This window comes from Schistocerca cancellata, chromosome 6 (assembly GCF_023864275.1).
Source record: "Schistocerca cancellata isolate TAMUIC-IGC-003103 chromosome 6, iqSchCanc2.1, whole genome shotgun sequence".
NCBI lineage: Eukaryota > Metazoa > Arthropoda > Insecta > Orthoptera > Acrididae > Schistocerca > Schistocerca cancellata.
Genome location: NC_064631.1, coordinates 518,519,296 through 518,533,059, shown reverse-complemented (window position 1 = coordinate 518,533,059; position 13,764 = coordinate 518,519,296). Strand labels below are relative to the sequence as shown.

The following is a 13,764-nucleotide window of genomic DNA, read 5'->3' as shown; positions in this document are numbered from 1 at the left end:
ATGGAGGAAACCATTCTCTTTGAGATACCTGATTACGTTTGAGCTCAGTACACATTCTAAGATTCTACAACAAATTGATTTCAAGGATATTGGACAGTAGTTTTATGGATCACTTGCGCTACCCTTCTTGTAGACAAATGTGACCTGTGCTTTCTTCCAAGTACTGGACACAGTTTTTTGTTCGAGGGATCTACGGTAGATTATAATTAGAAAAGGGGCTAACTCAGTCGCAAATTCAGTATAAAACCTGATAGTGATTCCATCGGGCCCTGGAGCTTTGTTCAATTTTAACGATTTCAGCTCTTTCTCAATACTGCTGGAACTAATAATTATTTCATTCCTCTTTTCTGTGGTATAACAAAAATTGGGGCAATGCTCCTAGGATTTCCTTTATAAAGGAAAATTTGAAAACAAAGTAAGTATTTCAGCTTTTCTTTTACGTGTTCGCACTAGAATTTCCACTGCTGAAAATGAAACAGTTATTCTAATCCAGTACCTTCATTCACACATACTGCAGTTCTCAAAAACAGTAACTACTTCTAACAATGTATATAACTTTCTTTTAATTTCCAACATGTAGTGGTCAAACATACAAATCAAGATTGTACAAGTGACATGATGAAATTCTTCAAACATGTAAAACTCACACAATATAGCAGAAATATTGTTATTTTGCTTTAAATGTTTTGAAAGTTTTTACTAACTTTTTCAGTTTCTTATCTTTCCAGTTTTATGATTCATAATAAAATTTCTCGCAAACTCTCACTGCTATTAGTACGAGTAGGACAATATAACTTTAAGTTGCTGAATTTTGTGCTCTGTGCCTCATAAATACAATTTCAATATAAAAATAATGTTTTTCAGTAATATCTACTTACAATACAGCAAGATATACATCAGTAAACAGAGCTGAAAGTAATGTGTCCATGAAATATATACATATATCTGAAAAATATAAAATAAAATCTTTATTTGATAACTAGAGGAAGAAAATTAAAGTACATAAATGACAAATCTTCATATAACAACACATTTCTGACTGGCATTAAATCTTCAGTGATGTGGAATTATAACTAAAAATTTACCGTAAAGTGAGTTCAAGGTGTGCTACAAATTCTTAACAACAAAAGCAGGATTCCCAACAAATACTGACATGGGCTGCAACCTTGCATGTTTCCACCTGGCACTTGAGTGAGATATTTTACTACCCAGACTGAAAGCATTATTTTTAATGACATTTCAAATTGCTATCATATCACATTCTTCATTAAATAAAATCTATAATACATTAGCAAAAATTACCACGTAAGGCTTTAATGTTAATAGTTCACAATCAAAAATATAGGAGCTGATTCTGTGAGTTATATACACTGCCACAATATGCGCCATATCCAATCACATACAGTTGTCAATAGCTACCGTTATGGCAGAAATTAATTGGCAGAATTAAGAAGCAGGCTAGGAAAGACTTCCAAGAACCACAGTCATCGAAGCACTATATATGAAGCCCTCCATTTTTCATCTTTACAAGGCCCACGCTTTGAGCTCTTCTAGGTCATCATCATCATCCACACGTTGCTCTGAAATAACACATGTAATTTAAATTAGTGTTATAAAGTAGCAATATTAGAATGCATTTACTTCTATTTAACCTGGGAGCAACAGGTACTTGAAAATTGGGGGAAAAGTTTAAACATATTTTAATCTCATCTGAACCATCAGGTGAGTTCTTGTTGTACAACTGCAATGACTCATTAATGTCAAACCATGATGTCGGATACTTCTTCACTGAGGATCTTCTAGCAAATTCCAGTGAGTTCCGTGGAACTTTAATAACAGTACTGAATCCAAACTTTATGCAGTTGTTAAGCTGTATCTACAACATACAATTTTTAGGGAGTATGACGTGAGATGAAACAGAAAATTACGATGGATGTGTATGTTCTATTAAAATATAGTGCTGCAGGTTGTGATGAATTGTCAGGGTGAAGTATTGCACTGTAAGACTTTAAAATAAAAATTGCATTTTTCTCTTAATATTATACTACAATACCTCACTCTCTCTTTGCCTTTACAAATGTCTGCTTGTGTCTGTGTATATGCGGATGGATATGTGTGTGTGTGTGTGCGAGTGTATACCTGTCCTTTTTTCCCCCTAAGGCAAGTCTTTCCGCTCCCGGGATTGGAATGACTCCTTACCCTCTCCCTTAAAACCCAAATCCTTTTGTCTTTCCCTCTCCTTCCCTCTTTCCTGACGAGGCAACCGTTGGTTGCGAAAGCTAGAATTTTGTGTGTATGTTCGTGTTTGTTTGTGTGTCTATCGACCTGCCAGCGCTTTTGTTTGGTAAGTTTCATCATCTTTCTTTTTAGATATATTTTTCCCACGTGGAATGTTTCCCTCTATTATATTCATATCACTCTGCCTATGGTTACATAATGCTTCATATCCACATCCATGCACCACTACAAAGTCTGTGGGACGTCAAAGTTTTAATTAACACTTCAAAACACAAAGTAACATAATTAATATTTTTTAAATCAATTTTAACTATTAATATTTTGTTTAGGCTCTTCTAGTGGCATGCTAGAGATTATTGTACCAGGACTACAGACATGGAATTGAAAACAAATGAAACATTAATTACATTAACATTTTTCCCCAAAGCAATAATTACAACTTTATGACTACCCCATACAGAGTGTGAGGCACTTTGTATCACTGCTAGGTCATTTTTTCTATTCTCTCTGCAAAAGGAGTGAGATGAGAAGACTCTTCCGGAACTCTTAAAAATTAAATAAATTAATAAATTGCAATGGAAGCAGTAGAAATAAAGTTTACCAGTTCATAAAATCTACAGAACAACTTTCAGTAAGATCACCATCTTTTTCATACTGACAAACAATAAGCAACACACCTCAGTATTCCTTCAAGTCTTCCTACAGACTGGCTAAATCATGCAAGTTGCAATTTTCTCCAATTCCTGTACATTACTATTTTCACAATTCTTAAAAGAATTCTGTATTGAGTGTTAGATTAATCCATTCACCCTTGGTGCAATTGCGAAAATTTTGTAACATATGGTGTAACCAATGTGACTAAAGTGCATGGACTTATACAATAGTTAGCGACAGGAAAATTTCATGTAAACAATAATGTGAAATATAATGTGAAATTTATGGTTTTAGTTGATGTAATGTGAAATTAGTGGTTTATATAAAACGTCACAAAATTTGACATTTTCCTCATTGCTGTATCTATAATATAAAAATGAATCGCAAAATGTGTTGGTAAGCGCATAACTCAACAACGCCTCGACCAATTTGGCCAAATCTTTTTTTAAAATGTTCGTTGAAGTTCAAGGATGGTTTTTACGGCGAGAAAAATTAGAATTATTGCTGGAAAAACCCTAAAAATAGCCCTTTTCTTTTTCCTATACAAATGATTTGTAACTAAAACGTAGTCAATTTGAGCTTTATTGCTATGGTATAAAGTTCATATTAAATTACAAGCACTCACTGTTGTCTAAGCAATGTAGGTGTGTTCCTAACGTCAAAGATCATATCTATCAAAACAATGTGCGTGTGTGCGTTGGAGCACAGAATACATAGTTGGAGAAGTTTAATGTCGCGTTCCGAAACTCGCGTTTCTTTTTCGGCACGCGAGATAAAATGCATCAGTTTCCACGTCATTACATCAGTCAAACAAAAATCGCGTTACCAACAGTGTTTTATTATTTTTATAATATCTAAATTACAATTCGTACGGCTTAAAAGGATTTGACTTCAAGTCATATAAAATTTAAAAAAAAAAAAAGTTGTCTGTGACCTAATCTACTGAGTTAGCTTTTGTCAACTGATACACGAAACAAATTCGTGTTTTGTGCAGAGTGTTTACTTAGTTAGTGTTTGTTTAGTTCGTGATTAGTGAAAAACTAATTTATATTTGATATGCCTCCTATAAGACGAAGCAATTTAGGTAGAAGAACCAGAAATGCTACAAACCAAGCTAATTACCGATCTAATCGTACGGCACAAGAACGTGACGACGGAAATGAACGTGAAAGAATTCGGATATCACAAACGCGTGAAGCGCGAGCGCGACATTCAACTAATAATCGCGCAAGTTTGAATCGAGCTGCTTTCAGTTACGATGTGTCAATTGACTACAGTAACTACCAATGTGTTGTTATTGGTTCTATGAACTCGGTTTGCTCACACTGTAAGGCATTAAAATACAAAAACGAAGCCAATGGATTGTGTTGCGCAAATGGTAAAGTGAAATTGATACCATTGGACCCACCACCAGAACCATTGTACTCATTGGTTTCAGGAATAGGAACAGATTCTATACACTTTTTGACACATATCCAACAATATAACAATTGCTTTCAAATGACTTCATTTGGGGCAACAAATGTAGTTCGGGAAAATTTTATGCCAACTTTCAAGGTATGTATTATAGCAGTTACTCATAATTATTTTAGCGAACAAAATTTTCTGTCACAAAAGTTAAGATGTGTCACTAATCTTCAATTTCTTAATCACTTATATATCACTTAGTCATCATATTATATGGTGATTCAGTTTCAGTGACACTTTTATTATATTTTATATTTGATAGATATTAGTTCAAACTAAATATATACTTTTTAAGATCAAATATTATTTAAGTTTGATCACTGACAATCCATTAATTTATACCACACCATAATATTTTATTTTATTTACAGATACAAGGGCAAATATATCACAGAGCAGGTTCACTGTTACCAGTGTCAGATAGCGACAACAAATTCCTGCAAATTTATTTTATGGGCAATTCACCACAAGAAATTGATCTGCGTTGTGCACATAACAATTTAGTAAAGAGGTCTATTGTAGAACAATTACAAACTTTATTTCATCAACACAATCAATTGATTATATTGTTTAAAACTGCCCTGGATCTGATGCCATCCGATAATCACAAAATTGTAATCAGAGCTGATAAAACACCTGCAGGTCAACATACAAGACGTTTTAATGCACCAACTATTGATGAAGTTGCTATCGTTGTAGTTGGAGAAAACTTGGAATCCCGTGATATTGTTTTACATCGTCGGAATGATCAATTACAACGTATAAAGGAAACACACCGCTCATATGATGCACTGCAATATCCCATTACATTTTGGCAAGGTGAAGATGGCTACGATTTCTCAATAAAAATGATAAATCCCATTACAGGTAACTAAAATATTAATTTAGCTATGGCGATAATATCTCAGTCATTATATTATGTATTTTAATTTTATATTTGAATGTTATTAAAAGAAAATCTATTTACAGGTTCTGAAACCAACAAAAAAGTCAGTTCAATGAACTATTATTCATACCGCCTAATGATTCGGGAAAATGAAGAAAATCACATATTGAAATGTCGGCGATTATATCACAAATATGTTGTTGACATGTATGTAAAAATTGAAACGGAGAGATTAACATTCATCAGGTTGAATCAAACCAAACTCCGATCTGAAGAGTATATTCACCTTCGAGATGCGATTAATACTGATGGAAATGCACAGAATGTCGGTCGGATGACTATTCTTCCAGCAACATACATCGGAAGCCCTCGGCATATGCACGAATATGCTCAAGATGCCATGTCGTATGTTCGTCATTATGGTACAGCAGATTTGTTCATCACATTTACATGCAATCCGCAATGGATAGAAATCAAGCAGGAGTTATTCCCTGGGCAATCACCCATTGATCGTCATGATATTACAGCCAGAGTCTTTAGACAAAAGTTGAAATCTTTAATGGATTTCATCGTAAAACATAATGTGTTTGGTGAGACACGCTGCTGGATGTATTCTGTGGAGTGGCAGAAACGAGGATTGCCACATGCACACATTTTGATTTGGTTGGTTGAAAAGATAAGGCCAAATGAAGTTGATGCAGTGATACCAGCTGAAATCCCTAATGTACAAGTAGATCCTGGATTGCATGAGGTAGTTATCAAAAACATGATACATGGTCCCTGTGGAACTCTTAATCAAAATTCACCGTGTATGATGGATGGTAAATGTTCAAAACGATATCCACGGACATTAATATCGGAAACAATTACTGGTAATGACGGTTATCCATTGTATCGTCGCAGATCGACAGCAGACAATGGAAAATCAACAATTGTCAAATTAAATCAACAAGATATTGAAATAGATAATCGTTGGATTGTTCCATATTCACCCATTTTATCAAAGACATTCAAAGCGCACATCAACGTTGAATCTTGCCATTCAGTGAACTCTATTAAATACATTTGCAAATATGTAACCAAAGGGAGTGATATGGCTGTGATTGGAATTGGTGCAGAGAATTCCAATGATGAAGTTACCCAATACCAAATGGGCCGCTATGTCAGTAGTAATGAAGCAGTTTGGCGAATATTTTCTTTTCCTATTCATGAGACACACCCTTCTGTTGTTCACTTAGCTGTGCATTTAGAAAATGGACAAAGAGTGTATTTTACAGCACAGAACGCAGTACAAAGAGCTGCTCAGCCACCATCTACTACATTAACCAGCTTTTTTGAGACATGCCAAAACGATCATTTCGCACAAACATTGCTATATTCTGAAATGCCAAAATATTATACCTGGAATCAATCCTCAAGGAGATTTATACGACGGAAACAAGGAAAACCAGTTCCAGGATATACAGATGTATATTCCACCGATGCGATTGGCCGGATTTATTCAGTACATCCAAGCAATGATGAATGTTTTTATTTACGACTGCTATTAGTCAATGTACGTGGCCCAACATCATTCCAACAGTTACGAACTGTTCATGGTGAATTGTGTGGATCCTACAGAGAAGCCTGTCAACGTTTGCAATTGCTTGAAAATGACGCTCATTGGGAGCAAACTCTCAATGATGCTGTAATATCATCACACGCTCATCAAATACGAACATTGTTTTCTATAATCATATCTACATGCTTCCCATCAAACCCAATTGATTTGTGGATCAAGTACAAAGATTATATGTGTGATGATATTTTGTATCAAATACGGAATAGAATGGGAAATCCAAATATACAAATCAGTGAAGAAATTTACAATGAAGCATTGATTTCAATTGAGGACATGTGCTTGATAATGTCAAACAAACTATTAATTCAATTAGGCCTGACCGCGTCCAATCGTCCAATGCATGACGCTTTTAACCAAGAGTTGCATCGAGAAAAACTGTATGATCTCAACGCTTTGAAAGAATTAATTCAAACAAATCTTCCACTGTTAAATGAACAACAGAAGTATGTATTTGAAACTCTTATGAAAGTAACAAATGATGAAACTGGAGGGATTTACTTCTTAGATGCACCTGGTGGTACAGGAAAAACTTTTTTGATTTCATTAATATTAGCAACAATTCGCTCACAAAATAAAATTGCACTTGCACTCGCTTCGTCGGGAATCGCAGCAACTTTGCTTGAAGGTGGTCGAACAGCCCATTCAGCACTAAAATTGCCATTAAATATGCAAAGCAATGAAACTCCAACCTGCAACGTTTCGAAGAACTCTGCAATGGCAAAGGTTTTGCAGCAATGTAAATTGATTGTTTGGGATGAATGCACGATGGCACATAAAAAATCTTTGGAGGCTTTAGACAGAACCTTAAAAGATCTACGGAGCAATAATAACCGATTTGGTGGTGCAATGATTTTATTAGCAGGAGATTTTCGTCAAACATTGCCAGTGATTCCACGATCAACGCCAGCTGATGAACTCAATGCATGTCTAAAGTCCTCCAATTTGTGGAAACATGTCAAAGTACTTCATTTAAGCAAGAATATGCATGTCGAGTTGCAAAATGACCAATCTGGAAACATATTCTCTAAACAACTCATTGACATTGGTAATGGCAAATTTCCTATAGACATGTTGACTGGCTGCATTAACTTTCCTCAAAGTTTTTGTCAGTTAACTCGATCAAAAGATGAACTTACTCAGAAGGTGTTTCCAGATGTTTCTCAAAATTACAGAAACCATGATTGGTTGAGCGAACGAGCTATACTGGCTGCAAAAAACATAGATGTAAATGAATTAAATTTCAAAATTCAAGAACAAATTACAGGCGAATTGAGGATATATAAATCAGTTGATTCGGCTACTAATCAAGATGATGTAGTCAACTATCCACCGGAATTTTTAAACTCGCTGGATTTGCCAGGATTGCCACCTCACAATCTTCAATTAAAGGTTGGATCGGTGGTTATAATGTTGCGAAATATCAACCAACCGCGTCTTTGCAACGGTACACGGTTAGCGATAAAAAAATTACTAAACAATGTGATAGAAGCAACTATACTCAAAGGAAAGTATAAAGGAGAAGATGTTCTCATACCGCGCATCCCAATGATTCCGACTGATGTGCCATTTGAGTTTAAACGACTACAGTTTCCAGTGCGGCTTGCTTTTGCTATGACTATAAACAAGTCCCAGGGGCAATCATTAAGTGTTTGTGGTATTAATCTAGAAAACCCATGTTTCTCACATGGTCAATTGTATGTTGCCTGTTCCCGTGTTGGAAAACCATCAGATTTGTTTATCTATGCGCCAGGTAATCAAACAAAAAACATCGTATACCACAAAGCACTACAATGATAATAATAATAATTATGATTCACATGATTAACAATAAAGCGATTACTTACTTTTAAATCCTTATATATGTTTTATTTAATTATTTTTTATTCACAACGCCCTATCACCAGGGTGACGGTTCTGTTCAGGAGAATTTTTTTAAATACGTAGGCAAAAAAACTGCCATATTACAAATCTTTTTGACAGGACGAAGTCTGTCGGGTCAGCTAGTACAAATATAAATCTGAGGGAAGCAATTTACTAATTTTGGAAACCGATAGTCACTGAAAGTTTAAATTGCATTTTCATATTCTTCTCAAGGCTGCAGTTCGTATATAAGCTTAAGACAACAGTTAATTTCCTGCCTCAAAAACTGTGGCTCTGGATGTGGCGTAAAACAACAGTACCCTCCTCCTTGCAATGAAATACATTCAGGTTAACAATTTTAATCAGCAACTTCACATTTCCTGGCACTTTTGCATGCACAACGAAACGTACCAGAAATGATGTGTTTTTGAAAGACCTTTAATGCAGTGCATCAATAAAACCTCATATTTTCTTAGTACATAAGTTTCAATACAAGAAAACCCAAACATGGCACTTTAAAAAATAAAAGGTAGATGAAAATAGTGTCTACTCAGTTTGCTTCTATCAGCGAATTGCAGTGCATGATACATGTCGTCACACAAATATCACTGTTGTCACATATGAGTATTTATATCAAGCAGTGAGAGTAGTCTGTAGCCTCTTACAGAAAAATACCATCCACAAAACAGAAAAAAATATGCACTATCGTGTTGATAGATTGGTGGAATAATGTTTCAAAATAACTTTGAAGATATGATAAAGATTTCTTTTAAAAAACTTCCATGTGTATAGTTACAGAGGTTTTTTTTAACTGATTATCTTTACTAGGTTTTATGTAAATGTTACTTCCTTTTTCGTAATAATGTAAATGAATATGACACTGGTGTCAATAAGATGCACTTGATAGAAATATTTTTATTTCCAACATAAATACTGTAAAACAATGAAGTGTGTGAGAAAAATAAAGTACACATGGTACTTCAAGAATTATCTATCAGAAACAAATACCAAAATAAGCCAAAAAATAATACAGAAATAGGGAAAAAAGAAACCCCACATGCTGACATTGTCCACGAAATAAAATATTTTTTTTTAATGTCCCTAAAACAGTCAGTTCTACACAACAGATTGGTGACTCACTGCAGTATTCTCACACAGGAAGCATAGAAGTCAGCTGTTCCTTCTTTGAACCCAGCAACACTCTGCTAAACAGCTTGTGGGTCTATGTCTACCGATTCTGGTTTAGGCTTGAAGAACTGGATTTATGAAGCACTTTTTCTTTCATTGATATTTTAACCCACTGTACATACACTAAAAGCAGTACCACACTAGCACAAACAGCTGAAATATCAGTGGCAGCAATCAAAAATGGTTGACATGTGGCAGTTCACAAGTAAGTCGACTACGCTTGACTTACTGGTTTTCGAAAAATGTGATTGATCACATTTGTAACTATCCAATTTCCCATCACCTGTATCATTATGTGCAACACATTAAATTACTGTAAATAAATACTACTGTTTTATTTTCCTATTTTATCTATGTTCATCTATCATTCATCTAAAATGATAGTTTCCTAAAGACAATAGCGTCATTAGGGAATGTCATTTAATAAGTGTAGTAAAAAGCAATCAAATATTTTTGTGAACAAAAATTCGCTTTGTTACACAACATAGTCTCCATCAACAGATACACTTCAATGTCCAGTGAGTTGCAGTTTTCTCTTTTCATTTGATCAGAAATGCAGGTCATGAAAGATGGAGGGAAGGTTATTGTTTAACATGTGGTCAATAAAGATTTCATTATAGATGAAGCACAAGCTCAAGCAGGACCAGAATCGAGACAGAAATGAGTGGCCTTCTTTTCAAAGGAGCCATCCTGGCCCTTGACTTACTTCATTGATGAAAATCACACACACAAAAAAATCACTGTACAGTTTGACATAATTCAAACTGCTAATTAATTAATCATGACCCATAGAAGTACACTGGTTCACTGAGTAAGTATTCCACTTAAACTTGAGTAAATTACTAATGAAATATTAAGACTTATAATGCAAGAACCAATCAAATATTGAGGGCTTCTTAATGAGCATGAAGAAATGTTAGAAATCACTGAGAAACAGGAAAAACTAAGAAAATGGGAGAGGGGCAGGGAGAAGCAAAAGAAGTAATTATGTATGTAATTAAAATGAAATGTGAGAGGGTGCGACATGTAACCAGGAGAGTAGATGGTACATAGCCCATAGAAGTTCTTTGCTAGATTTCAAGAGATACAAAAAATCAAGAGAATGACCTAATGGAATATTTTGGCATTATAAATCATGTAGGGGTAACATGTAAACATATACCTGATGACTGTAACGCATAAAAAGTATAGAACAGGACTTTACCAAGCAGTGGATGTTAAAAAGCTTCTATTGTTGCTTGTGCCGTCAATGACGATGAGTCACATTACTGTAATGTGACTGTTTGAGCTGCTTTTACACAGAAAGCATTATGATCTGTTATTTTTTCTGAATTATGGTTAAAATGATGTCCAGTCGCTTTAAGGTACGCACCACAGATTTTCAAATCTTCTTGCTTAGGAGTTGAAAATATATGGTACTTGATTTTAAATTTGTGAGCCACAAGCAGTTTTTGTTCTCTTTCAACTTATTTGTTATTGCTGCTGTTTTAGTGTTAGTTCTGTTCCAATCAATTATTTCTTTGTACACAAAACACACTGCTTTGATATTTACTTGTAAGCTGACCACAATATTATTGCACCTTGGAGTGAAAGTGTGTCTGTTGGCTTATCATGTGTCAGCATGTAACCGGAATAGTAGAAATTTCACCTTCTTAACCAAATTTAAACGGCATTTCTGAATGAGAAAGCCATTATGTAATCAGAAGGCCAAGTGCAATAATATTGTGACTGGGTAATACTGCCCCCTTGTGAACCAAGTCAAATGCCAACAAAGTAAGCTGAATCAGAAAGTAATTTTTTAAAATTTTAACACTCCAAGCTTACAACTTACCATCAAAATAATTATATTATGAAAAATAAAGTTGCTATTCACCATATAGTGGAGATGCTGAGTCGCAGATAGGCACAACAAAAAGGCTGTCACAAATAAATAAAACTTTTGGCCATTGAGGTGTGTGTGTGTGTGTGTGTGTGTGTGTGTGTGTGTGTGTGTGTCTTGTTGATGAAGGCCAGAATGGCCAAAAGCTTTATTTAATTGTGACAAACTTTCTGTTGTGCCTATCTGCGACTCAGCATCTCCGCTATATGGTTAGTAGCAACTTTCCTTTTCATAATATTGTTACATTCCATCCTGGATTTTCTATTGTTTGATTCACCTAAATAATTAATTTTTTGACTTATGAGAAAGAACAGCAATGAAAATTTTAACTTATGTGCCTATCTGGAAACAAGTGGACACTATGTTAATAGTAGCTAAGTAAACACAAGGGTGGGAAAGGAAGATCAATTAATCGCATTTTAAAAATACAATTAAAAGATCTAATTTGGTAATAAAAAGGATATTAAAATAAAAGTATTATTAGATGATAAAAGGTAGAAAAACTAAGTGTGTTCCATATATGAAAGAAACCCATATAAACAACTCAGTGGAGCTACAGTACACATCCTACAAAATGTTCAGTAAAACCAACAACATAGGAATAAGGTAAGATTGTTACTTACTGTAAAGAAGACACACTGAGTTACATACAACCACAATTAAAAAGACAGTTGTTCAGTAAGATTTATGACTATGCCCGTGTGTATGTATTTTCAAGATAACTTGTTTCTTGTACAAAGCTAAACGAATCCACGGGTAATAGCTGAACAACAGTGAAACATATCTGAGTAAAAGTGTAACCAATAAAACTGTATTTTCCTCTCTATAGCATCCCAAACTAGTCTCAGTTATCTTAGACTGCAGACATGTGTGCAAGTTGCATTGGGTTTGAGTGTGTGTGGTGTGTGTGTGTATTGCTGACTAAGGCCTTAATGGTCGAAAGCTATAACTGTGTAAATCTTTTTGTTGTGCCTATCGCGACTCAGCATCTCTGCTATACGGTGAGTAGCAACTTTCCTTCTATAATTAGCTTAAATATCCGACAGGTAAGCTGAACATGTGATTACAGAATAACTTACTGGCTTTAGGTTTCGTAGCAACTTCTTCTGTCGGCACTTCGGGCAATTCCTTTGCTGTGCTTGGGAGTGTGTCGAGCAACTTTTTGTCCAGTTCCTCCTGTTCTAATTCTTCCAATTCACGTTCGAGTTCATCCTGGATCAAAAATTCATGATTTGAGACAAAATATTACTAATATTCCTAATGGTATGTTTTTCATCATTTCCACCAGTGGGGCAACACCATTTGTTATCTGACCATTCAGAACATCTTTTTGTGTTACAGACTGTACAACAATGGTACAAGTAACACAATTTTTCAGTAAGAATTACTGTATAGCTTCATTAAACAGAATGCTTTTTTCTGATGTGTTACATACCTCATCAACATCCTGTCCAAATGCAACAGGATTTGAAATAGCATCTGAGATTTCTCTTGCTACATCCTGTTGTTCTGCAATATCATCCATCATGTCATGCACATCATCAACATTCCTGTTAAAAGGCAATGGAATTTGTATTAGTAAAATGATCCTCCACATAAGAAACACTGCAACAGCAATAATATTTTATTACTAATTAACCTATGAATTCATTTTACTTGGGGAAAAAACAAGGATTATGATGGTGCCTGTTATACATAATCTGCCATCCTTCACAAATTCTGTTAACACAAAGTAAACACTTACATATGCTGATGAGCAGCTTTAAGAGCATCAGAGGCACTTTTCATTGTCTGGAGTACTGCAGTGTTGGTATTTGCTCCTTCAAGAGCTTCTCGTTGCATCTCAATTGTCGATAACGTTCCATCAATCTGCTGCAGCTGTTTTTCATAGCGCTTCTTTCTCTTGAGTGCCTGTATAGCCGCTATAATAAAAATGAAGTTAAAGATGACATCAACTGGAACGATAAGCTT

General features: G+C 34.9%; 1 protein-coding gene across 1 annotated transcript in view; it reads right to left on the bottom strand.

The window, feature by feature from the left end:
- Window positions 1-946: 946 nt before the first annotated feature.
- LOC126190809 (charged multivesicular body protein 4b) overlaps window positions 947-13,764 on the bottom strand; it is a 30,446-nt gene continuing 17,628 nt past the window's right edge. Inside the window, exons 2-5 of the mRNA XM_049931370.1 lie at window positions 13,538-13,715; window positions 13,229-13,343; window positions 12,873-13,005; window positions 947-1,580 (exon numbers count right to left, since the gene is read on the bottom strand). Of these exons, the coding sequence (XP_049787327.1) occupies window positions 1,525-1,580; window positions 12,873-13,005; window positions 13,229-13,343; window positions 13,538-13,715 (482 nt within the window). The 3' untranslated portion in view covers window positions 947-1,524. The remainder of the gene's footprint in view (window positions 1,581-12,872; window positions 13,006-13,228; window positions 13,344-13,537; window positions 13,716-13,764) is intronic.